This window comes from Athene cunicularia (genome assembly GCF_003259725.1).
Source record: "Athene cunicularia isolate RWA chromosome 28 unlocalized genomic scaffold, athCun1 chr28_part1, whole genome shotgun sequence".
NCBI lineage: Eukaryota > Metazoa > Chordata > Aves > Strigiformes > Strigidae > Athene > Athene cunicularia.
Window position 1 is genome coordinate 2,399,441 of NW_020799139.1, and position 26,893 is coordinate 2,426,333.

Genomic DNA, 26,893 nt, shown 5'->3' on the forward strand with positions numbered 1-26,893 from the left:
AAAAAAAAAAAGTGTGGGAGGGTGACAAAGGCAGAGCATGAGCAAGGGCCCAACAACCTCCTACCTCAGAGCACGGGAAGGGGGTCCCCTGCGGCTGCCCCTTGGCACACAGACGCTGACAGGACAAACTCTGCCAGCCCAGAGGTATGTAAGAGTCAAAGTTACATAAAATGAGGCAGCTGAAATTACATTAGAAGGAAAAATCAGAAGCAAAATAGGCACAATAAAAAGATAGGAAAATCAGAAGCAAAGAATACAGAAGAAATTTATTGAAAGCACAAGTACAGACTGGGCAATAACTGCTTTCTACAATCTGAACAGTAAATAATGGAGCTACAGAAAGGTACAAAGGTTGTTATAAAATAGTTTTAATTTCTTTTCTTTTTGCATTACAAACATACTTTGAAAGAGGCAATGGAATTCTGATGTTGTGTATGCTTACCCTCCCCACCCCACCTTCCACAATACTGAACCTGTAATAGCTGTTATCAAAATATACAATACATCTGTTCACCATAAAAAACTGGGTTTTGCTGCCCCCTCATGTCTTACAACAGGTATAAAAAAATTATAAATATGTACACCCTTTTGTTACTCACATTCTTTACATGCAAACACAGGGATCCAAAGGAAAAAAACCCCAACTGCCTGGGATCTGGGGTTACCTCCATTAATTCGCTCGTGTTTTGCAGAGCAGAACCAGCCCGGGGCCACCAGGTCAGTGGCCATGGCCACCAGGCAGGTCTCACTCTGTGAGCCCCTGCCCAGCATCCCAGCCTGAACCCGAACACCCTCAAGGTCAAGGGCAGGCACTCGCTGGGGGGCACCAGCTGTGCCCCCACCCAGGAGGAGCAGGTTTGTCACTGGGGGAGGGAGAGGAGCCAACTACCTCTAGTTGACAACTACCACAACACCTGAACTCGCCCTCCTGGCCACGGGTCAGGGCTGAGCCCCCAGCAAGGCAGGTCAGGGGCTCCAAGCAGGAGGTAACACCCAGGCTGGGCTCCCAGAGGCTGGTTCCACGCCCCCGGGCACAGAGCAGAGCCCAAGGCAGACGCAGGTCCCCACCTCCTGCCAGCAACCCAAGCTGGACCCTCACTCAGACCTCACGCGCTTCTCCAGCAGAATTCACACCCTCGAGAGTTCAGGGAGGAACTAAGAAAAGTTAAGACTTTCCAAACACTCAGTGCTAGGCAAGTCGAGAGCTCCCACACTAAGCAAGGAAATCGTAACTTGCAACACTAAGACAATTAAAAAACAAACTTTGGTCCACAATTTGCAGAAAAACCCTGAAAAAAAGTACAAGATTCTTGTTATTTTGCATCCGAACAGGTTGCAGGTTAGAGGGAAATGTAAGGCAACATCAGATTACAAATAGAAGGCAGAATGGCCCAGGAAAGCATTGTAAGCCAGAAAAAAAAAAAAAAAAGGTTGTATCATGGGGAAAAACCAATCCGCTGCGTTCTACATTATTTAATAAATTCCCTTCCTGTAACTTAGAAGATCTGGGCTTATAGGTTAAAAAGGTGAGAACTTTAGCCTGGGTCCTTTTACTTCGATTCACAAGCTATTTGTGCTCGTTTCTTCAAACACTTTGCTTCATGTGTTTTACCAATTTTGTTACATTACTCATCCTCAGTCATGACCTCAGCCTGGTAACTAAATTCCTGCCCTACAGTTTCAATTACCAAAAAAAAAAAAAGAAAGTACAGTATACAAGGGTAATACCACAAAGGAGTAAATTTAGATTACGTTTATACCATCTTATCATTCTATAAAAAGGTACTTAAACTATTTCTTTTGCATATAAAGAGATTAGAATATTTGGTCAACTGGAAATATTGCTAGGCACAGATGACAGCAACGGCATCAAAAAGTATAATACAAGAATTAAATCAAAAAGCTCAAATGCTGAAGACATGCTATAAGAATGATGGCAGAGCTACATTGGTCTTGTTAATCTCAAATTAGGGGCACGAAGGTGACTCACATGAACACCTTTCTAAACGTGGGATATCCGATAATTCTTCAAATCCTAGCCAAGTATTTAGAGATATATATATATACACACACAATTTCGACAAACTTAATGATTCGTCTTCACAAGTGTCCAACAGTGGTTAATTTTGTCTCTTGATCAATGCTCTTGCGAAGGGCAGAGCCTGTGACTTGCTACGGACAAGGGAATGTGATTTGGTCTCGGGAACGTTTCCCCACCCAGACCTCTCTGCTCGTTCTGAACGTTACGGACAAAGGATCTGAAGTAACTCCTGCTGGACAGTTTGCAGATGGCAAGAAGCCACAAGCACACCGGGAAGTGGCATGAAGACACACAGTACTGTGCAGATTGCGACATTTCACAGACAGTGGGAACAACTGCCTGAAGAGTCAAAGCCCAATATTTTCTTTATCCACTTTGCCAGCTTCACTTGTCCTTGGCTCCCAGGCAATCCAGCAAGCCGGAGCTCGCTCCTCCCTCAACTCCCCCAATCCACTCCCTGCAGCTCCGATGTTTCCCCCAAAGACATAAAGTTAAGGCACAGGACAGCAGATGCACAGTTAAGGGAGGATCAATGCGACTTATTTTTGTGCTGGGTGAGCTGGGAGCTCCTGTACAACATGCATTTTGCAAAATCCTGACTCAAAGGCGCTAAAGTGAATTTACACAGTGGTTTTAGGTCTTTCAAGGCATGGATGGGTAAAGAAAATAAAAAAGGCATCAGTGTGAAACCTGATAAAACTTGTTAGGATCTGCTTTTTTGGGGGGAGGAGCAGGAAGGGAGGGGAATTTCCCAGAGCAGGTTCCAAAGTGTAAACTTTAACTTGTGATTTTTATTTGAACAGTCAAGATTGTTACCCATCACCGCAAGGTTAGCAATATGAATTAGATTTTAATTTTTTTCTAAAAACCGGTAAACTGATTTCTCTTTAAAAAAATAAAATCTCTGGTCTTTTAAGGTCACTTCAGCTGCATTTTTAAAGTGGCTTTTTTTCTGGAATGATGGAAGTTGAAACCCTAGTGTTCAGCCTTTTAAAGCCAAGGCTGAACACAAGAGGTTTTTAAGTCAAGTCCATTTTGTCTCATGCCTTCCAAAGCTTTAAATGGTGGACTTCGAGAAGGACACACGCAGGTGACGATTCTCACCCAGGTCATGATTATGGAGGTTAATGAGTGATTGAATGGCTTCTTCCACAGAGCCCATCTGGATCAGAGCCATTTTACGGTCCTTCCTGGTAAGACAGAAGTTGCAGTTGCAGTCAGCACCACTGCTTGCAGAGTTCCCCCAGCTCTGCCCAAGTTTTCTTATCCAGCACTCAACAAGGCAGCAGAAAACCAACTACCCGGGTGACTGCAACGTACTTTCTCCTCCTGAGGAAGAGTACATCTACACCATAAATACACACAGCTGATCCACACTCAGCTACCTCAGGTTTCTTCAACTCATGCTCACCCCATGCTCAATGCAGGATTACTCTGGAATTCCTCATTCCAGAGTCAAATACTGTACTAGTGATGATTCTGCTCACCTTTCACTGAGCCCAATCTGGAACTCCATCAGAACTAAGTGCTTCTGCCCTTCTCATATGGAAAAGCCCAGTGTAAGGACAGGACATAAGAGAAAACACTTACTGGAAGAATTTGAATCCTTTGACCATCCCGCCATTGGTTGAAAACAACATCTTAAGGTCTTCTTCATTTACTGAAGGTCTGAAACAAACAGTTTTTCAGGTCAAAGGTACATTGACAGACTAAATTGATCTCTAAAATCCAATCCTCAGTCTTTTCTAAATATTCTACCAGTAGCTTCCCAGACAGGAAAGGCCAAGGACAGGAAGATGGCAAAGCTTCCTCCTGCTAGCAGCAAAGCACTGACAGCATCTACCTTCACACCACATCTGCAGACACTGTCTGCTCAGCCACACAGGAACGAACACACACACACCACCACCCCCACCCCCCCCGCAGATACTTACGGAATATTGGACAGATGAAGAGTGGCAGAAGGGGGAAAGATGTTTTGGAAATTTTTAGAGCCTGGTTTCTTGAAGCGATGTAGAGGAGAATTCCCGTAGTCCTTAGTCAGCCCCCGGTCCTCCTGCTCCTCACGGGGAAGCTGCACTGTCTGGTGCTTGGACAACGTGATACGGATGGGCTTCCCGTGAAGCTTCTGACCATTCAAATGGCTCATGCCTGCCAGGGTTGGAAACAGCGCTGACTGCTGTGCCACTTCACACCCCGTTCAGACATTTAAACCAAAGCTACTGTTTTCCCTCAGTCCTCCCCTGCACAGACACCACCCCCCAGGACAGCAGAAACCATTCCTCCGCCTCAGCGGAGCATTTCCTCCATTCTCCCTCCAGGTTCTCTCACAAAACAAGCCGTTCCTTCTCCAGGGCTGCCCCCAAACCCATGCTACACAGAGGCAAACAATTAAGCGCACAGACACATTCAGGCTTTGGAAGAGAAGGTACCAATATTAAAGCTTTAGTTACCCATTAGCTCTCAATGCTACCAGTCTGATACTTTTGAGCTTGCTTACCAAGCTGGGCCTGGTTTCCATCAGCCATCTGAACTAGGGCATTCTCTCTCTTATTAAATAAAATCTTCACCCTCTGCACATCACCATAGACTCCTTCAAAAAGTGAGGAAACAAGAACAGTCTTAGGTAGGGGAAAATAAATGAAGTCTCATCCAACTTAACACTAGCTAATCAATCCAACAGCAAAAACATTCATTCACAACCAGAACTGATCTCATTCCAACCATGGTTACTTATTCTGCTCTAATTAAGGAAAATTCTTATATAGCAGAATAATAATGGAACAATACATTAAAGAAAAAGACACTGGGTTTCAGCAAAAAGCAAAAAAATCTTACTGCCAGAAGACTGGACAATTTAGCATGCTATCACAATTTAAAACTCTTATAAAAGACATGCAAAGCAATAAACCATGCATAACTGAACATAAAATAAAGGCAAACTAAATTAAATAGCAAACTAAGTAAACAATGTAAAAATGAAATTATGCATTCAAAAAAATGGCAAACTGCAAACTGTACATTTTTGAAGTATCAAAAAAGTAATCTCAAATAAATGAAAAACAAGGTAATAAAAAGTGTGAATAATAACATACCGAAAAGAATAAAGAGGCATTGGGGTGTAACTCTCTTTAGAGAACAGCAGAGCAAGGCAGCGGAGGGACAGGGAAGAGGTAAGGAATCGAAGGGGAGAGCGAGGTTGCACAAATCGTCCACAACGAGGAAGGGCAGAGTCCCCGCAGGAAATGGCGAAATTGGTTGATGGATGATGAAGTTTTCAAGATGGTTAATATTGAAGGGCAGGTTGGTTTCCGAAGAGCAGGGTTTTTTTGGTTTGGGTTTTTTTTTTTGGAAGGGGAATGTTTTTATTTTTTTTGTTTCAAGCAACAACAGGAAGCAGAAGTACCGTGCAGTCAGTTGGCAAAGAAATTCCGGATCAGGGGAAGAAAAAAAATTCAGGGATGGGGAGAAAAGAAAAAAGTAGCAAAAAACACAGGTCAGTAAATACATAAGGAAATATGTAGTGTTCCATCAGTCAGATTTATAGAATTCTACATACAATAACTTGTTTACAGAAACAGTTAATAGGTTTTACCTAGTGGAACACAATGATAAAGAAAAGGCATTTTTACTTAAGATATACAAAGGAGTAAGAGACAGTATCACAGCAGAGTGACTTCTGTGGGCTTTAACGCTCAACTCAACCGCAAAATGGGGTTCCCTGGGATTCGACTATAAAAATTTTCTCCCATTACAAGAATTTCTTCAAAGAAATGATTTCCTGGCTCCAGCCAGACATGGCTGCTGTTGGGCCGGCAAGCAGCCCCAGCTTGGAGGGCAGCCTGGGCCCTGGGAGCCACAGTGGGGTCGACAACACCCGCTGCCTTGGAAGCCAACAACTACAGGGGGGGAGCGGCCGCAGTGCCACAGCCCCAGCGGCTGCCCATCTGGAGAGAGGTCTGTTCCCCTCCACCTCCGTGCCTTGACCTCGCCATGGGAGAGCCCCAACCTGCAGTTACTCCGCCAGGAAAGCCCCTCTGCTCCCAGTGACACCAACTGGGCACGCAGGGAGGGGGCTGCAGCCCAGCCCAGCCCAAGCCAAGACACACAGGCTGCTTCCACTCATCATGGAAAGGAAAAAAGGAGCAATTTCAGTTTCCATGATTGTGATTCAGAAAAAAAAAACCAAACCAGCTCACACACCATTGCGGAATAGTCACTCTAGAGAAATACTGTCTCTTAACTAACTGGTTGTGGCACAGGTAAGTTTCTACAACACTGATTACACAGGCAAATGGAAAAAGTTTCAGGTCTGTTAGTTCACAGCTTCAGTACAAGTATCAAAGTCTCTCTAGCCCAAAGATAAGCTGGATGGATAGTGAAGAGCTCATCAAAAATACAAGGCATGAAATAACTGCTTGCTCCTACTTAAAGGAGAACTGTGCACACCGTTCAGACTGCTCAGAGCCGTGAACACCTGCAGATTGAACAGAGGTACAGCACAGCCCCTGGTCCTGCCATCGCTGCCCAGACAGCGCGACACCCCCCCAAGAACACGGGCGTGGGGGCCTTGCGCTGCTCCGGGACCACGAGGGCAGCACCGCCTGCTTAAGGCTTTCGTTTGAAGGGCAAGTCATGGCACCAGAGACGACAGCTCCTGGAATGGCAGAGGAGTTCCTAGGCAGAGCAACTCATCCAAACCCAAGCTGTGTCAGTCCCTGCCATTATTTCATGCCCTGGAGAAAACAGTAACGACAGATAAAAGAGTAGTCTGGGACACTGATCCAATTGGTTTGTCTCATCAAGAGTTAAACATTTTGATCATTCATCACATCCAAGCTTCCCCTTTGATGCAAAAGAGGTTTTGTGGTTACTCTGACATCACTGTAAGTTATATAGTTTTGCAAAGTAGTATTAACTTGTGTGCAGTCCCCACCAGTTAAAGTGTTTTCAGCAGAGACTCATCACACTACTGCACACACTAGATTCTACACTTTCAATCCAACAAAGAGCCAAAAAGCTGACTGCAGAAAAATCCAAGATACCCGTATAAATCCTCTTATGATGCTCTTTCATTAAAGAAAATTTTTGTTCAAATATTACTTGCTTTATTTTTTAAAGAAACCCAAATATTTCAACTCACTAAGTTAAGTGGAATTGAAAATGTAAACTGTGAGCTGTTAAGGGGTTTAGCTAAGGGAAAACTTCCAGGAATCTTGGAAAGGGAAAATGTGCAAGCACATGGCAGAGGAAATACTGCACAGGTACAAGGTCAAGCTGGCAGGGGTCCAGACACTACACAGAAAGAGCAAAGGTCAGAATGAACTCTCTCTGTAGTTCTGAATTAATGTATTAAACTAGAACATGCTAAGGAAAAGAAAGAATGGATGTGGCTATTCTGTGACCCACGTGACACTATTCCATGGGAATGGCAGGGAGACTCCAAATAAGAGGGAGGAAGGGACAGGCATTGTAGTCTTTGTGGGACAAGAGCAGGCAGGCAGCATCCTTGGCTCTGAACCAAAGAAGAGCAAGATTTTAATTTGCACTGGACTTTTCTCATTTCCCTTCAGCAACTAGAGTACTGATCTGCTTTGAGTTTTAGACCGGGCAGAGCACATCATCTGCTTTTCTAGTTTTGCCGTTTCCTTTAGGATACAGTAGGATTTCACTTTCAATGAGTTTCAGCACAATCTGTGATCAGAAAGTGAAAGCAGAGGTAACAGGAAGGAGGAAAAAATAAAGTTAGGACTCCACTAACCTCAGTATTCAGATTGCTAACCAGCAGAACAGAGTTCCCTGCCCCAGTGAGGCCGGGAATGGCAATCCGTCCCGCTGCAGCCGCTGCAGCTGCTGCTGATGGGATAGCCAAAGGAGCTAGTGCTCCATGGACATTGGGAACTGACAGGCCTGGAAATTAAAGAATATTAACCAGTAAAGAAATTAACAGCACGTACTCTAGTGTATCTGCTGCACCAGAAGGGAGAACTGCACACCTATACCATGCAAGCCATCATTCACAACAGGGACTGTGGGCTCTAGGAGCAACAGGAGCCTCCAGTTCTGGTGCTGCAGGAAATGTCACAGTTTCTAATTGGATTTGCTCTTGCAGTGCCTGGTGCTTAACGGGTGCCCAGCACTCTCCTGCTGACTACAATATTTAGCATGTTTCACAAGAAGCGGAATCAGCACAAAGCCTCAGCACTGCTAGTGCAGGAAAGGAATCACACACGGTGCATTCGTAAGGGTCTTTCCAACCAGTGCATGCCAAAAATTCCTCAACCATGCATAGAACAACCAGATGCTGTATGTGTGCTACCACCAGCTCAGCTCTTCAAGAGCAGAGAAACATTGAAGTTTTACTTATAGGCATTTCTAGGTTGCTCACAGTAACAGCTGGCACCTCACTGCATCAGCCCTCCAAAGGGAAGAGCCTTAGAGCTGGTAACTGATTAAATGAAATTACTTCTCAAAGCAGCATTGCCTATTTCCCCAACAGGACAGTAACAAAACACATGACCTGTGCTTGTTTGTCATAAGCAAGGAAATTCCATCAAGTTACAACAAAGTCAACATAGCCGGGCATGCTATGAAAAACAAAGCAAAAAACCGTTTAGTCTAGCACTCCAGTGAGCAGGTTTGTAGGTGCTAAACTGAAGTCTTTAATTGCAGACACTTGGCTACTTCTGTAAGTTGCAATAATTTGTTACTGCAGTGAGCTGTAAACTTCACAGTGCAACTGTAACTGTATGTAACCTGGTTCACTACTGGCTTTACCCAAAATATTTAGGAAAAACCAGATTCCTCCCTTTTGACCACATTCACAGCTGTGAAAGTGAGTTCCCAACCTCTGCAACCACACAAAGAAATTCAAAAGAAAAAAATCTGATCTCCTCCCCAGCTCCTCCAGTTAACTAGTGCCTTTATTGTCCCCCCCCATGCTGCTACTCGCAGTCTCATTGCTGGGATATCCCTATACCAGGTGCTACAGCTGCACACTCACATTCCCAGTTGAGACTCTGCACCTTTCTACCCTATTCCCCTTCTATGTCTAAGTGCCATCATTTAGAATTAACATGACTAACCCCAACAAGATTAATCACTACTTAGCTTTAAAACATCAAGATGCTTTGGCAACAGAAAACCTATATAAAATTTCAACTTACGAAATACAGTACCTGCAGCCTGAGGAATTGCAAAGGTAGGAGGAAAACCAGCTCCTGCATATGGAGAAGCAGAGATTATTCCTGGGGCACCTGGAAAAGATATACACATTATACAAAGACATCCAACAGCAAGAGAACTCTAGGCTTAGCTGGAACATCTTGATTTGGCCTTCAACGTGAGCATCTGGTTGAAAGCTAAACCCTAAACAGTAATTCAAACACACCTCCAACATAACACTGAACTTCAAGAAGTTACAGAAACTTCAGCCCTAACCCCGCTGTTCTGCAGGGCCATCGGAGGGGAGCTGGGGACCTGAACACAGGCCACAGGTCCTGTCCCTGCTGGTCAAAGCACCGGTGACACCACCCCCCCCCGCCGGCACAACAGCAGGTGGCACTGCAGGCACCGGCAGCACACGCCCCGCCCGACACTCCCACTGGTATTTTGCACTAGTCTGGCTCAGCAGTTCCCCAGTTCTCATCACACTGTATTCCAAATCCTAAACCCAAACACACCAGGGTCACGTCACGTCCACTCCCCTTCCCCAGCTGACACCCGCATGCACTGCATGCGCCCTGCTCCCGCTCCAGGCATTCTCACCAAAAGCAGCTGCCATGGTCTGATCCAGAGAGGGCTGGTTGTCCCCAGAGGGCAGGTCTGGCCGGGTATAATCTCTGCTCTTATCGTTATTGTATTTTACATTGAGACTTGTGAGCTTTGAGAAATCTATGCGCAGCGTGCAACAGGCATTGTAGATGTTCTGTCCGTCTAAAGACTGCAAGGAGACAAACCATTCTTCATGTGAGCTGCATTTACCTGAGACCCCCACAATATATCCCTGCAGAGAGGGTGTCCCATCATCCTGGGCACCAGTGCTCCACCTGAAGACACACCAGCGTCTCCCTTTGTGTGGAGAAAGCATCGGTTCATTCTCTGCCCTTCTGTGTTCCCCCGAGCCAGCCGTGCTGCTCCGGAGGGGGAATTTCCTCCCGCCCACCCCTCTGCCCTGAGAGCAACCCTCACCTAACTGTCAGGCCCACCGAGTACTCCAAAATGCTAGTTTCCAACATTGGTCCTAGATTAATAAAAGCAAGCCTAAAAGTTAAAATAACACAGGTGTTTAGCGCTGTAAGCATACTACTCACCAGTTTGGCATGCTGAGCACTCACTGGGTCAGCATATTGTAACAGGGCTTGAAACTGGTTGTTCTTTGTGAATGTAATGATTTTCAAGACTGTACCAAACTTGGAAAAAATCTGCAAGAGAATATTTGCATGTCTTATCTCATTTCCAGTAAATTAATTTCATATTGATCTCCATTATTAGAGGCAGAAACAGCAAAATTTACCCTTTCACCTTGTTAGCTTTCCAACTAAAAAAAATTTAAGGTTTTAAACTACAGCCTGGGCATTAACTTGCACCTTGGCATCAAACTAGAAAACCACCAGCGTAATTGAACTGCACCCTTAACGAAGTTTTTGTTATGAATCCTACACAGAAAGATTCACATACACCTTCACAAACTGGAACTTTTCCAAGAATTTCAGGGTTGCTGAAATGCACTCAAGCTTACATTTCAAACATGAAGATTATGTTAAGCAACCACAGCAGACAGGAACTTTCCAAACAGGTCACTGTCTACATGACCCCTGGACACTCTATTCGTTTCCCCCACCCTCACACAAGGACATGTAGCAGCTATTTCTGATAAGCCCTAGACAGAACCTGAAAAGCTGTTCTGAAAACATAAATATTTGTCCCTTGCACTGTACCAGACTGAAACCCGATTAGAACGGACCAGTAATCAGATCTCTGGAATTTAGTCTGGCCAGATTGGGACCAAACACAGCAGAATCTCATGGAGGTATCATTGTCTCCAGAAAGCAGAAATTAATTTGACAGCTGTGTTCAGAACAGATAAAACCCGCATGCTCTTAGAACACAGACACTGCAAATACAATTCACTATTGCTTGCTGCCCCCTCCCTCCAGGACAACCTTCAAGAAGTTGTGGCGACGTGTTTTACCTGATGCAGAACATCCAGAGTAACAGGGTAGAAGAGATTCTCGACAATGATCCTCAGGACAGGGCTCTGGCCAGCCATGGCCATTCCTGCATCCACAGCTGCAGCAGAGGCCGATAGGGCCAGGGTCCCAGACTGAACAGAGTTCACAGCTTGCAGAGCTGCTTGGGCACGCTGGAGAACCAAACACTCGGTCAGACCAGCCCTGCTGCTTGCAAAAATACATATTCAGCTCTTCTTGAGCTTCCTGTCTGCAAGCTACTAGCAGAACTCAACAGTTAGCAGAACAGGAAGCAGCTGCCTGCTCCTAAGGCCAGGGATGCCGTGACTTCAGCACATTTTAAACATGGACAATACAGACCACCCCAATCTGGAAGAGCAATGCAAAAATAAAACTAAACAAAACATGAAGGACTTATGATACTGCTAGAACCTCGCCCAGCATCTACTGATGCAGCAAAATTCTTCCATTGTTTAGAAAAAAGGGAAAACTAGGTTCTTCTGAGGAGAAAGATCATCTCCAGAATACTACAGAAGCTGACAAGACTGAAAGATGAATGCACATCTGCTACAGGGATCCAGGAGCGAAAACTGACTCCGAGTATTCCTGTGGAGTGCCCCTGAGGCAGATAACATCAGGATGTGCTCCCCAGTGGGCACTGGGCTGGCTGGGTTAGAGGCACTGAGCAGCAGCATTTCATCTGCACAGCATTAGATGCTCTGATCCTGAAGACAGCCTGAAAAGTGAGAGGAGGCAAACTGGGTGTACTCGGCAGCCACCCTGATAAGGATGCACAAGTAACTTGAACTTCTTTCCAGTGCTCCTGTCCTGAAAGATCGCCAAGAGCAGTGGAGCTGAAAAAGGGAACTTTTTACCCTCTGCAGAACAGATCTTGCCCAGAAAGTCCAGACGGCCCTGGCAAAGCCTTAAGAGCTGCTGTGTTCCAGTGCCAAGTACCTCAAAGCCAGCACTTACCACCAGGCTGGTCTCTACTGCAGATACAAGGTTTGTCCCATCAGAGCTTTATTTGCTGTAAATCTTTCAAATTTTAGAAAAAAACATCCTAAAGCACTAGACATCAATCAAGTCTTCAGACAAGCATTCAGTTACTGTTTCTACCAAAGGAATGCTGAAACACTTCTCACAATCCCATATTCATGATACATTTTTTTCCCCTGACCCCAAGGCAGTTTTAGCAGCTCCTTTACACTGAGACTCTGGATAAAAGCTCTTACAGGAGACCTTACTCCATGCTAGAAACAAGTACAAAATGAAAGCCTACAAGCAAAAGGAAAGAGGCAATCCGAAGTCCTGCTGCCTGAAAGCCAGTCTACCAGAGCCTAGAGCAGAAGCATTTACCCTCAGTCACAATTCACAGAGAGTGCACCATGCTCCATTCAGCACTTCGATAGTCAAACCAGATCTCAAAGCCCTCCCCGGCCGGTCCCAGCAGCTCAAATCAGAACAGGAGCAGGGAACTGTCCATCCCTCCCACCAGTATGACAATGGAAAGAATGAACACTAACTGCTTGGTTGGCAGAGTTGTCTGTCTTCAGCTCCTTGTGGTTGGAGAACTGAATGTAGATGGGCTGGCTTCGAAGGACTGGAGTGACTGTGGTGTAGTAGTTCACCATGGTGTTGGCTGCCTCCTCTGTATTCATTTCTATAAAAGCCTGTGCAGAAGCCAAATCCATCGGTGAGAATTACCAAAGCAGCTCGTGCTAGGAGACAGCATTAACACTGCACAACAGCATTACACAACCGGTAACTTCAGGAGGAACTGCCAGTTGAACTGTAACTGTATTTCATTTCCACAACTGCATTTACAGGCAGACAATGTTTTTGTACACAGAACCGTTTCGGAACTGACTGTACATAGAACAAATGAGGATCTTTTGACTGATTTACTGTTTATCTCGTCCTAAGATCTCCATGCTACGTATGTTTAGGAAACTGGAAGTGACGGAGGTGCCTGAGACAACACAACAGTACAGCAATCATTTAGATTCTCCACACTTATATTAAGCAGCTTCCCAACTTCTCTACAGAGCAGTAAGCCTGCTCAGTTCCGTACCTTTATGGTCTTCTCTACTTCAAAACAAAAACATAAGGGATTGTAGCAAGTCACTGCAACAAGTACTTGGGTATCACCACACAATATATCAGAGGCACATTTTCATAATTAAGATTAAAGACGCAGTATTTTAAGCAATGATTAAAGTTGGCTTGCCTTTTTTTACTCCTTAATTTGTAAGACAATTTTAGTTAACAAATTAGTGCACACCTCCTGCATTACCCAAGAGTGTTTTAGCTTTACCCAGCTAATTTATTGTATCTGTAAAGGTGTCATTGATGTGCAAAGTTACACTGCTGGTTACTCAACTGTCAAAGACTGCGTGAGTGAAAAGGCCAACTCATGTCACCAATGTCCAAATAATTTACCTGGTCTGTAATCTAAAAACCAGGCATAACGCTAATTATAAGTGACAACCTGTAATTACGGACTCAAGTCCTTGTACGGCCTGAAAATAGTATTTTCTACAGCTCATGGGATAATCACAGAAAAGTAAAATAATAGTATGCATAAGTTATTGACTCCTAATACATGACAACTGTTTAAACAACTTGGATCTGGTTTACTGATGACAAACTCATCAAGCCTTTGACATAATCCCTGCTTTCAATTATGGAGACAATACCTGATTTTTTCCTTTCAACATCAGAAGGTTGGTGACCTTGCCAAAAGGTAAGCCCAAGGAAATGACCTCTGCCTCTGTGACGTCACTGGGGAGTTTACGGACATGGATTACTCGGGATGGGACCCCAGCACTTCTACTGTCGCCTTTGAATTTTTTGCTGTCGTTTCCATTAGCTGTAAAAAGCAAGAGTTACTGTTTAGAGTGGATCTGAAAGAATACGCACACTCACAACTCTGTACACACTTTGTGCTCCACATCGTCACTGCTCTCTATTACTGAGAAATTCCACAGCCTCATTTAACGAGAGTGAAGTCACATGGCTTTACTTTTTTTCCCCCATTACATGATGCAAGTGACATAGCTGAATGACACTGCAATGGAATCAACCCTCCAGTGGCCATTTCATGGCTTGTTTACAGTACACACCCACCCACCCTTGGACTTTGTGTAGGTCTGAGCCACTAATTCTGGATTGCTGCTTTATTCCTTTTCACTTTGACTCGTGTTCTTGGCAATGAAGCAGTTTGAAGGGGACATCTTAGAGCAAGTGATATTAAACCAAATATGAAAAAAAATGTAATTTTAGACCAGATGGATTACAGCTATGGCCAAGACTGTCAGCAGCACACCAAAGGCATGAGCTGACCCTGCCTGGCAGGGAGGCCACAGCCAGAGTAGGGACGTGGAAGACAACGGTGGCTCAGACAGTTAAGGGCACTGCCAAGCCCAGAGAGCAAAGTTCTGGCCTGAGCCCTCAAGGATGCCATCTGGGCAGGGATTACTAACCTCTAGATGGTGTGAGTCTCCCAGATAGCAGCAAGCTACTTCATACAGCCAAAATAATCCTACATTAAATTCAATTGTGCTTCAAGTCTAACAGTTCACAGCAAAACTTGCATGTTCTAATTCTGTAAAATCATTTTAGCAACTGTTCCGCAACAGTTTTATTCAGCCTACTACTAACCTTTTAAAGACATCAAGCAATAGTTTATTATTATTATTATTATTCAGTAATGTCCTACGAAAGGCCTAGTCAGTACTAAAGAGATCTTAAAATTAAGTCTAAGTGGGAAAAACAGGCCTCCTCATAGTATTTGCAATACTTATCAATTGCTACTCTTTTTTATAGGCAACATTACCTTCAGAAGAAGAGTTGCTGCTCATGATAAGGGGTCCGTTAGTAACACAAGTAGAGAAAAGCTCGTCAGATCCCCGCTGGAAAAGAAAAGATGAAAGGTAAACTGACAGCATTTCTACAAAGTTCTATTCAGGTACTCCTAAAGCAGAACAATGGAGATTAAGGTGTAGAGAAGCTGAGCACAAGCGTAAGTGAAAACATACTGACAGTGGGCAGTAAACCTCACCTCCATCATAAATTAAAGATAAGTCAGATCCAATTTAGTAACTGAGTAGCACTATCCAGTATCTCTTTCAGCTACGCATTAGCAATCTTAGGAGTCGAAGCAGCGCTGAATTGTCCTGAAGCCACTACATGCAGAGCTGTGCATCGACAGTTACATTCCCCTGTTTATCCAACAACAGATTTCTGACTACTTATATCAGACAAGATGCTCATTCTTTTATGATAAGCTAGAATACTGCAGTGTATCAGGAACAGCAGAACAGGCTGACTCCTGAATTCACCAAGAGGACAGATACTTTGCTGTGGGTTACCAGGAGTGAGAAGTCTTAAGCAAAAGACAAGTTATCAGAAGCCAGTCAAAACTGTTAAGGGGATGATTTGGCAATTAGGAACCAAAGAAGTGTATTTTCCAGTTATGAGCAGAAGATGCAAATTGGAGAAACTGAAACCAGAAAGAAATGGAGCTCTTCCCCTCCCCACCCCAAAAAATAAAAAGGCAGATCAGTAAAGCTACTAGCAAAAAGCTGCTTTTCAACTTTTACACCAGAAATAGGTCCATCTATCATTCAGATTCTAGTATAACATATGTGATCAGTGGTTTGTGTCCTAGCCACAACCCCCAGAACAGCAGCAACTGGACAAACCCATGAAGTCTCAGTACATGCATTTAAGTCCAAAGACAGACTAGCACTCTGACACAGAGAAACCCAACTATCACAGGTCCAGAATTTGTCATCCCATCGTCTACAGCCCTTTGCACCAGGAGTTGCTCTACAAAGTCAACACAGCTCCTCACAAAACAGAAGCTGTGAGTAGTGTATCCCAGCATCCTGATTCTGATTTTTCTTACTGCAGCACTGTGCTCATTATGGAGGAAGAAAACATTTGACAAAATTCTGAAATGAACTGTTCCTACTAGAATTAGACTACCTAAACAAACTGGTATTGCAGAATTACAGAAATGCACCTATCCTGGTTTTTGTAGCTGTAGGTATAATTCCATATATTTGCAAAAAGTTACGGACTTGCAGGAGCCTGGCACTTCTCCATTCCCTACAAATGGAGACAAACAGATCTACAGATGTCTGTACGCAATGTGTGTGCTTCAATTTATTACAGCATTTCCTGTAAAGTCACCCAAATTATCTCCACAGATCAAGACTAGTCTATAACCCAAGCAGGAGATACAAAAAACACCAAAAGCAAACAAGACTACAAATTACTTTTTTGCACAATCTATGCTTACATACATAAAAAATGCACCTTAAATCAGTATGGCTTAACTTCAAGTTACATACAACACCTCAAATCCCACCGTAAACTGTGAGCAAACATGATAGCAAGTTTGACACATAAAAAGCCCTTTCTCATAATTTTCTGTGTTACTCTAACACAGAAGTGCACTAGAAGGCTTTTGTCAACTGTAAAAAGAATAGAGCTCATCCCTGCCTTGGCGAACTCCCCCCAGCTCGCTGGAAACATACCCTGCTCCACACTGCAGCCACCAGACACTCGCCCCTCCACCATGCCCTATATCTGGTGGCACCTGCAGAAACAGTATCTGCGCCACAACAAAAGCTGGCTGCTCACTCCCCCAGCAAACAGCCTGGAAAAGTAGGTCACAGAGAGCCCCAGAACACCGAATTACAGACACGGGTTTTGAGTTTTTTCTCCCCCCCCCCCTCAAATCTTGAATTTCTTGTTTGACTACTCACTGCTAGCTCTTCAAAGACAGGCTCAAGGACTTTGATGTCCTGAATACAAGAAATTAGGCTGGGTTCCAAACCGGCAGTTCATGTGCTGCTGGTCACCTGCGAGCACTGACCAGGTTCCACCAAGGCTGTGGGCACACACCAAGGTCTCCTCCTCCTCCTCCTAACATGGTGTAGTAATTAGAAACAGGCCTTTTAACAGCTGTCTAATTAGCACTTGGATTCCTGAGTGCAGCAAGAAGCAAGCTAGTCTGGGAGGCTATTAGACTGCAATCCCATCCTTTTGATGACTCAAAATTACTGCCTAAGTCCAAGGCTAAAGAACTCCACCAGTTCAGTGTAAAAATGCTCTTGTGCCTGAACCCCAGAGGGACCACCATGGGGACGGCTTCGCCCCATGGCCTGGGATACAACTGGCAGCCGCTCACAGGAACCACCCACCAGCAAACAAAAGCCCTACCAATGCAGACAAGTGTTTATTGGCCTTGTGGAACCTCTCGCATCAGGCCCTAATAGGCCTTGAACTTTAAAAAAAAAGTTCTTAAAGAACAAATTGTAAATGTCTGAACATACAGAACTCCAGCACTCCCAGTATGAATCCACATATCTATGCAAGCAGACTGGGGCAGCGCTTGCAATCCATCATGGAAGCTGCAGGAGAACAAGCCACATAGTTGGCTCTCATGGAGGCAACACTAGGAAATATAAACTGGAAAAACAAACATTTATACTATTATGGAAAGAATTTAAATTCCCTGAATTTAACTTTCCTAATGGCTTATTTAAAATAAACATTTTCTCACATATTTGAAAATTTACATGCAGGGTACTTTGACAAGGAATGCTCGTTGCTGCTGGTTTCCACATGTCGATGTTTCTTTAATGAAAGAGCAATTTCAAATCCACTCCCCTCTTATCTTGGAGACAGTCTACACTGCCCGCTGTGACCAGAGCCAGGAGGCAGAGGGGGATGATTGTTCGACATCAAAAGAAGCAGCAGTCAATTTGTAAGCTTCCCAGCTGGAAGTGCATGCAAACGAAGAGGGAACACTGCAGCAGTTGGAAAACTACAATTATTCCAAGGTCTTTTCTCTACACGAGGAAACACAGGCGGTAAACACACGGTATTGTGCAGTTACACCAAAATTATTCCACACAGACTCCCTTTGAAAGCACAAGCCTAAGGGGAGCGGCCGCAGCGCTCCACGGAGCTGTGGAGCAGCCACCCCCACCAGAGGGAAGTAGCATCAACTGCGACTTTTCATCCATTTGTTCTTCTTCCATGACCCTGGGAGGTGATCTCAGACAAGCACAGCAGATCTCTACTGATAGCTGCTTTTTGGAGTGACCCAACCTGAGGCAAATCCAAAACAAGGGCTCTACTGGCCTGCACTCCCCAGCCATGGGGAGCTTCAGCAGGAGCCTGTGTCAGCTCTGTCCTTGCACCTGCAGTGACTGCCATCTCTTTCCGGAGAGGTCTCTTCTTTCTGTACACGTTAGAAGCTATGAATAAGCTCCAGAACTGTGTTATAAACTCAAATGCTCCATAACAAGTATCCCAGTTCAGTAGAGCCAGGAGGAACCAAAGCGAGTGTTGTTTCAAAAGGTTTAGGAGAGTTTCTCACTAACAACATATCCATGGGGTATTTCTGGATGATACTGGAAAAGCCTGTACAAAAGCTATGGATTCTGAAAGATTATATTATTTTACTGAAGTCTGAAACTATGCAAGCCCAGCAAATGGCTGTGGGGGTGCTCAGCTGCTCTCCAGCACCAACCCACAACACTGCTTCTCTACCTTTTTCACTCCAAGTACCACAGGAAGGCCCAGCTGCACAGTGCTTCGTTCAGGACAGTCCTTCCCATCCCGCAGTTCACAGCCCTGCTCACAAGAGGCATTAATTTATGTTGACATTTCTGTTTAGCCAATTCTTTTGCAGCTGGTATTTTTATGACGAAATTAACAGAAGCAACAGTGTGCTAGCAGTAACTCTGCTCGACATAAAATTCTTCATTTGAACTAGCAAATCTCCTCTTCCTGTTTATAGAAAACAAATAGCACGTTTGAAGTTCCACTGCCAGATCTCACCTAGAGCAGGGTGAGGCTGTGTCTGCCACCACCATCTCGGGCACTGCCACCAGGTGAAGAGCTGCCGGGGAGCGTTTCTATGACAGCAGCCACCTCTTGTCTGCGACACTCCTGGCTACAAAAGCTCTACTGCTCAAGCTGCATTAATTTAACAAAACACCCATGCTCCATGTAGTCCTGCCATCGATGCTTGTTTAGTTCCCTTTTCTGAGCCAGCAAAAGGCAGTCTGCACACAAAATATTTCATGTTTTTCTAATATTTCAGATTTTTCCAAGTTATCCTTTTGACCACCCCCCAAACTCCAAGCCCTTTCTTGCTTTACAGTTCTAATAATTTCTAAGAATTTTTAATTTGTCTGGGCTTTCACAGCTTAAAAAGCAACTGCTAATATGAAAACTACAAATTCTCTCACTGTCACTAGGATTTTACCTGAACTTTACTAGTTTAAAAGGAGGCCAGGGATTGTCTCAGCCTCTACCAGCACACCTAGAAGCACTACAGAAATTCTCAGCTGTCCTGTATAATCCTTTAGCTACTAAAGATCCAGTCACTTATTTTAAATGGATTACAATAAATCAACTGCATTCTGCCTGTGCAAAAGGCTGGAAACAAATACAAACTAAACCATAAAAACAATTTCAAGACAAAGAGGTGATGTTAATCAGCTTTCAGAAAGCAACGAGTTACAGGCAGAAAGCAAAATTAAAGCAGTGGCAAACAGACAGGGCATACAGGAAGAGAGAGGGCAAAGGCTGAAAAGGGCAGCAAGCTGCAGGCTAGCTAGCCAAGCCCACAATCTACAAACACAGACTTCTTTCCCTGCCTCACTGAGGAAATCCTACATAGCAGCATCGCTCTGCCTTTGGACGTGGATCACCTTACAGTGCTCTAAATTTTTAAACAAAGGACAGCAGTATCCCTCCTTCCTGTGAGGGGGGAGATTTAGGAGGCATGCAGACCATCAGCTAACATGCATTTACAAAAAGCAAAGCAGGTAACACAGCTGCACCTGGCAAACCCCTCTCTGAAAATTAAACCAGGAACTATTAGAAGTAAACCAGGTACTATTAGAAGTCCTTGGTCTGCTTTTCCCAAGTTCAGAAAAAAGCCCCATCGGGAGTCCTGTAGCTCTGCCTGGTCAGAGCATGCAAGCGTCCTTCTCCTTCACTCTCCCTATGTTTGTAATAAGACTCTGGACCCAGTAAAAAACAGCCATGTATTTTACACACCAAATGACACACAAATCATTGAGCAGCCCATGCGAACTCCCTGCTCTGATGAAAGCAGAAAAAAAATGTCTTTGAGGACGGGAAAAAGGGAGCGCCTCCCCGGTACGCTTCGAGGGCTCTGAGGTCAGTCCCAGAGGAATGGAAGCACGTACGGACACTTCAGCTCACAGCTCAAATCACTTTGCAAAGAAACTAATAAGAGAAATCCAGTCTGATGACATCATCATTCCCACTCATGTTGCATTCCAACATTTTTTGCTGAGGGACTGAAGAGCCAGGAATGGAACTAAATTTAAACTACTAAGAAGGATGCCAGTTTTCCTTGTCTTCCACAGAAGATTCAATTCCAGCAAGGTTCACTTCTATAACCCCCATGGGCCCCTCTTTTCCCTCCTCCTGCCTCAAGCACTCTCCAGTCATTTAATGGTACAGAAGCATTCCAATTTGGGTCATAAACAGAAGGTATGAGTCAACTTTTGTGTGAAAACACCTCTGCAGAACACACAACACAACTGCATCCTCCTTCAGGCCAAGTCAGGAAGTTAAGAGCAACACAAAATAACTTCAGGATCCTGAAGACCGCAGCCTCCGAGGTGGCTAAGCCAAGTCTGACACTGCAGTTGCAGCAGCTACAGGCTCCGTGTGTCACTCACCCCTCAGACACAGTTTATCATCTACTCAGAACCAAAAGCAAGAGCTGGGGACACACACACACACGAAAATCAATACAGTTCAAATTGCTCACTGCACCCCTAAATCATTTATCAAATTAAATCCAACCCAGTAGCCAGCACATTACACTGACACAGGGAACCTGTGGCAAAGGCGTTTGCCTAGCTGGCAGGTTTAGTGCACATACTAGTTTTGAGCTCTGCTCTGTTCAGCTGGGGCCAAACTCACATACCACTTACAGCTTTTTAAATTGTTATAACCTCACTCTTAGTCTGGACAAGTTTAGTCTAATACCTTGACAAAAGAGACAGCATGGCAAACTTCCCACTAAGATGCACCATAAAGTACTGGGTACAGACACACTTTCTCAGCACCTTTGAAACGAGATTAGTTGGTCAGAGCATCGCAGAGAATTTGTATGTACTGCCACGGTGGCTGGTACCATTTCCAGAGCATACAGAGATTTCTGAGTTCCTAAAAGACATCAGAAACTTAAACACTACATTAAAGCAATTGCTCACACAGCCCAACGTGAGATTTTGCAATCAGATGCATCAGGAGCTCAAGCACACACCAGCTTTAGCACGAAGCCGGATCCTCAACCCACTCAGCTCAGCCCCTCCCTGACTTTCTTCCTCAGTCTCTGCTGCTATGGAGACACCCCACGAAACAAACCTGCCCTTTGAGCAAATAAAAGGTGTGGCCATTTTAAATAGCCCAAAATTCCTAAACTCCAAGTATTGCAGTAATGCAGTCATTCTGGCTTTGTAGGGCAGCACACACCCAAGCCTTGTGATATACTGCTCCCAAGTTGAAGCTTAACTAGTAGTCAACCTTGAGCTTTTTAAATCATTGCAGTGGAGCAGACAGGGCCTTGGTAAAGCTTAATACAAATACTATCAAAAAGAAATACTGCTGGATGAGTCACTTTGGGGAAACTGCAACCTATGAAAGAACATTTTGTGCCCAAAGCTGTAAAAGAGCAAATCGAACACAGAGGTTCAGAAGGAACTCCACACTAATTCAATCTCATCTAAATTGCGGTTGTGTAATAATTACAATCTGCTTTGGCAAACACCAAGCAATCATTACATTGGGATTACCAGAACACACTTGCTGAACTAAGCACAGCATTCAACAAGTTTTCATAGGAAGCTTGAAAGACAGCTATACCAGAACCACATCGAGTGGGACACTAAATAATTCTCACGAGAGTGAGATGACAAGTGTGGTACCAGCACACCTACATTTTCCAGTCTGGCAATACTTGAAACATGCCAGTGACTCAGAGACCAGAGCCTACCCCTTATGGGATTAAAAAGATAAAGTTGAATCAATTCATGTGTGTGAAGTATTTTCATCACAGACTGAGGGCAAAGTAGGCCTGAGGTTAAAACAGAGTATTTCTACAAACATTATTAACCAATCCCTTTCTAGAAAGTCTCACACAATTCCATCTCCATCTACAACAGGAGTCACAGCTTGTTTCCAAGTGCAAGTAATTTGAGCTAGCTTCCACATAAAAGCTTGGGTTAGGTATGATGGAGAAACTGCTTTAAACAGATCTAATGGGCAACAAGCCTGCGGCAGCAATCTCGCTTAGCACCTGTACTTCAGCCAATAGCTTACATTCCTGTTAAACTTAATACAGATTTAAACAGTTTTCATAATCCAACCTGAAGGCTTACCAATTGCCCTGCAAAGGACAGTTATCTGTAAATTGAAGACACAGGTGCACAAGAACCATGCACCACCAGCACAGATTAGATGGAGCTACGTAGTGAGCCCCGCGGAGGCAACACTCACCAGGGCTCCCCCGGCCACGCACCATGCCCAACATGTGGCTGACATGTGTGATCATGCCTGTGAGAGAGGCCACAAGAGCCAGCTTGTTGCAGCCTCTAACTAAAGCCATAGGAGGGGACTGGAATTTCCTCACAACATTCTTGGCCTGCTGCCTGAAGCCATAATTACTGTTCCCATGGCAAAGATCCTGGCTTGATCACAAATCACTTCTATGCAGTTAGCCCATATCACACTCTAGCAAACCCTGTTTTAAAAATTAACTTCTCAAATGCCACAGAAGTGCATTTTTTGTTTCTGGAAGCATAATCTTTCAAAAAGAACCCAACTTACACAAGAAACTACAAGATTATTCAGCACCTAAACTATTCTGAGACTTTTTCAATTCTGAAAGGCAATTTCACTTAGAGTAATGACATATCATAGTTCATAGTCCTTCTAGTAAGTCAGTCCTGCTCTGTTAAAGCCTGAAGAGACAGTGATATCCAGCTGAATTAAAGAAAGGGAAAGGAGATGAGAGAGCGATCCTGATCAAATTACTCAGCGGCAAGTGCAGGGGTTAGACCCAGTACCTCAAATGCAGTGTCTCCATCTTAAGGCCATACTTCCTTTTCAGACAGCAATGAAATTATGGAAAGAAATGTCTCAAGTCATGTGTTTCTAATCACAGGACATTCCAGAAGACTGTACATCCAGAGCCCCATTCCAAAACTGTAATGAGCTTCCTAAACAAATTCACACACTTTAAACTGAAGAGCCCATGGACTAGGCTAAATATTTGTGAAGCCCAGTAATGGCTACTGCAATTACCATCCTGATTAAAAACAAGACCATCAGGCAGTCCAGTGCTCAAGTAGTAAGCCGTGAGAACATCTAGGGACTTAAGTTACAGAACCTAAATATAACTAAATGCTCAGAACGATTAATAGAAGCAGGTGTGAGTGCCCTTAATATGCAAATTAAGGATGTGGGAAAATCCTAAAAAAAAGGTGCCAGCACCCTGCCTTTTACAACAAAATAGAGCAAACTGATACATAGTGCTTACAGCAGGAAGACAACCAAGAGGCCACTGTCATACAGTTACCTTTGTCAATTTGCTCAGCAGTGTTTTAAGTTACAGGCATTCTTCCTACTTGCCTGAGAATTCTCCAACTTGGGCACATTCCAGTCACAAGAACATAAGATTGAAAAAGTCTACTGGTGTCTCAACAACACACCACCTAAAGCACGACAAGAGCTGATGGCTTTTGGGGACTGTTATCTTCTAACACCGTAACAAACTGCACCATTCCTGCCTTCTTTGGACATATGGGGAAAGAATGAATAAATTTACACTTCAGATTAAAAACAGTTTTCCAGCTCAAATTTTCATCACTAATTTAGAAGTTCTACCAGTAGCTCTGCTGTGAGCACAGCTTTCAGAATGGACTCTAGCAAAGCAGCCCGATCCCCACCTGAACCTCATTTCTATGACTATGTTTTATAGAGTCAACAGATGACAAAACTACAGTTCCACAGCATTATTTTATCTATCAAGCAGTTGTAAAGAACATCTGCTTCTGAAAGGGGGAATCAGTTAATCCTTGAAGTGAGTTCAGTGATGCCCCAGGGATCAAACAAATGCTGATGCATGAACAGAACTCTACCACTGTAGGTATTTCAGCAAAGGCAACACAGAAATGCTTCTGTGATACCACAGAAATCTCCCTCTGCAGTCCCTTCAGACCAAAGGAAGGTAGATCCACATGGAAGCAACACACAAAAGCAACATCAAAATTTCCTAAGAGCTGCAGCCAGTGAGGTTCTGCCCTCAGAGGCAGGTATTTTTAAGAAACAACTGATACATGATTTGATCACACAGCTTTTTGAAACTGAGGATGATGCCTGCACCTCTCTCCAGGCAAGAGTCCTGCAGCCAGAGGATCTCTAGCAGTACCCAAGTAGCAGAGCAAGGGGAAACTGGACATAGCTGACTTGCACACAGCCAGGCAGAGGAAGCAGGTAAGAGGAGCCTTCGCTCTGTTCCTACCTGCACGCAAACAGGATGCTCACTTACCTACACAAACCCACGACATACAGAACATGTTACCCCGTAATGTTAAAGAATGTACTTCTATTTCTGGATCTACACTGGCAAGAGACTTAAACATAATCAGGCAACATGGCTATGTCAAAAATAATTTTTAAAACTTACCTTTATCAAGATGATTCAACTTCCCTTTTTGCTTCTGCCACTCTTTAAACTTTGGTTCAACTTTCTCAAAACCTGCCTCCTCTGACTTGACAAGAAGCCTCATTTTTGATGCACACTTTGTCTCGTCACTCTCCACCCCACTGCACAACTGGCATAACCATTGTTACAGTTCTGCCCTGTGGCAGGAGCAAAAGCACCTGGATGAGATTTCTCCCAGTCCTGGTTTCAGACCTGACTGCCCACACCGGGGACTGAAGCGGCCCCCCCAGCTGTGAGTGAGGAGGCAGCACACAGTACCACCTCCTAGAGCTTTTCAAGATTCACTGACAGGACTACAATTACAGTTTCAGAAGCTCCCTAGTCAAGTTTAGTTACATAAAACCACTTCTTGAAGCTGCAGAAACCTAAAGTTGCAAATTACACAATGCTAAAACCAACTGAGGGACTTTTACCTGGATTAATCAGTTTACTAGGAGATATTGTATCAGACTGCTCTACAGCAGTCAAGGGATGACTTAGCCCACCGTTTATAACGGCTATGAACTGTTAACCAACCCTACTGGAGGCTCAAGCCTTTCCTCCTCCTCCAATGGCAAACTGAACCCCTCACAGCACACAGCATTCTCAGACAGAGCCAGATGCTATCATGGCACTACAAATAATTCAGATTTCAGATTTTCATACAAAGGAAAGTTAGAATAATCTTTCCCTTACAGCTATTAGAGCCCCTTCATGCATTTAATTCCTCTCAGAAACCCTAAAGCACTAATGTGCCTATGCTTAGCAGCCACACTTAATTTTGTACTTCCAATACAAAAAACTATTTACTGTCTAGGAGCAAATTCTCTAATGCTCCTACTTCACTCATGTAGAACTACAGAGCTTGCACTACTCAAGATCAGCTCTACTTCAAATTAGTCCTATCACACACTGCATTACTTCAGCCTATTCAAGCTGCCACACGCAATTCTTTGTCAGTAATGAAGACGCTAACAACACACAATTTGGGCCAGGAGAAAAAGCTGTCAGATTGCTACTTTTGAGGGCCAACATTCTCTCACATACTATCTAATAAAAAGAACTCACAGGGCTGAACTTACTGTAATCCTGATCCCAGAGCTTTAGCTACAATGTTCACGAAGTAAAATGAAAAACCTTTAATACGTGAAGGAGTGCCAGTCTATCCTGCACATTCCAGTGTAACATTTCACAGGAATGAGCTTTTATCCTGTGAACACAACAGCCTGTTGCCACGCACAGCAGATAAAGGAGGCTCCTGTCAGCACTTTGAGTTTCAGGGCTAAGTCTGCACTTTCAAAACCTGAGACTACAAGGGTAAAGGTCATATTTACTGTACTCACAAGAGATAAAAATCAACAGCTAAACACTCAATTTTTTTGTGGCAGAAGGATTTTTGACATATAACTGAGCAGGAATTCACATAAACAAAGGAAATAGAGTTCTCAAAAGAAAAAGGACCAATTTCTCCATTGAGCAGCATTGTCTAGCACACAAATAACACGCATGGCTTGACATTTTAGTAGGGGAAAGGGCTGTTTCTAAATGCAATAAAGCTATTTTCTGACAGTTGATAATCAATGTCCAAATACCAAGAGCTAAATGCTGAGCCATAATAAAAATTTTAAATGCACATGAAACTAAATTACCTTCTGGTTAAAACCAATTTACATGGTACCAGAAATAACCCTTTAAAGCTGAAGATCTACATTTGGTGAGGCTAAAACTAGGTCAGATGCTGAGCAGCGTAAAAAGAGAGAAAAAGTGAGAAGTGCCTACCTTTGTACCAACTGTTATATCTTGGACAATGCTGTAGAAAAAAGAAAGAAAAGGATTAAAAAAGTTAGATAGGTTTGCCACAAATATCCAGCATAGTTTACA

General features: G+C 43.9%; 2 protein-coding genes across 2 annotated transcripts in view; both read right to left on the reverse strand.

The window, feature by feature from the left end:
• Positions 1-671, reverse strand: part of WDR18 (WD repeat domain 18) — a 59,527-nt gene extending 58,856 nt beyond the window's left edge. Inside the window, exon 1 of the mRNA XM_026864925.1 lies at positions 666-671. Coding sequence (XP_026720726.1) covers positions 666-671 — 6 coding nt within the window. The remainder of the gene's footprint in view (positions 1-665) is intronic.
• A 2,315-nt stretch (positions 672-2,986) lies between these two features.
• On the reverse strand, positions 2,987-26,893 carry PTBP1 (polypyrimidine tract binding protein 1). The gene is made up of 14 exons (XM_026864942.1): positions 26,792-26,893; positions 15,071-15,146; positions 13,932-14,104; positions 12,759-12,905; positions 11,235-11,405; positions 10,354-10,464; positions 9,809-9,983; positions 9,220-9,297; positions 7,803-7,951; positions 5,137-5,170; positions 4,542-4,634; positions 3,976-4,192; positions 3,632-3,709; positions 2,987-3,231 (listed from the first exon to the last, which is right to left on the reverse strand). Exons 2-14 carry the CDS (start codon positions 15,093-15,095, stop codon positions 3,099-3,101), a joined length of 1,584 nt encoding a protein of 527 aa, XP_026720743.1. The 5' UTR covers positions 15,096-15,146; positions 26,792-26,893; the 3' UTR covers positions 2,987-3,098.

Bases quoted from the DNA above. Each gene is read 5' to 3' on its own strand.
- PTBP1 (XM_026864942.1), bottom strand. From the start codon at position 15,095: ATGAGCAGCAACTCTTCTTCTGAAG. The intron at 5,171-7,802 runs GTTAGTGGAGTC...TGTTCTCTAAAG, and splicing joins TTAGCAATCTGAATACTGAG to AGAGTTACACCCCAATGCCT. The intron at 4,193-4,541 runs GTAAGCAAGCTC...CAACCCTGGCAG, and splicing joins TGGAAACCAGGCCCAGCTTG to GCATGAGCCATTTGAATGGT.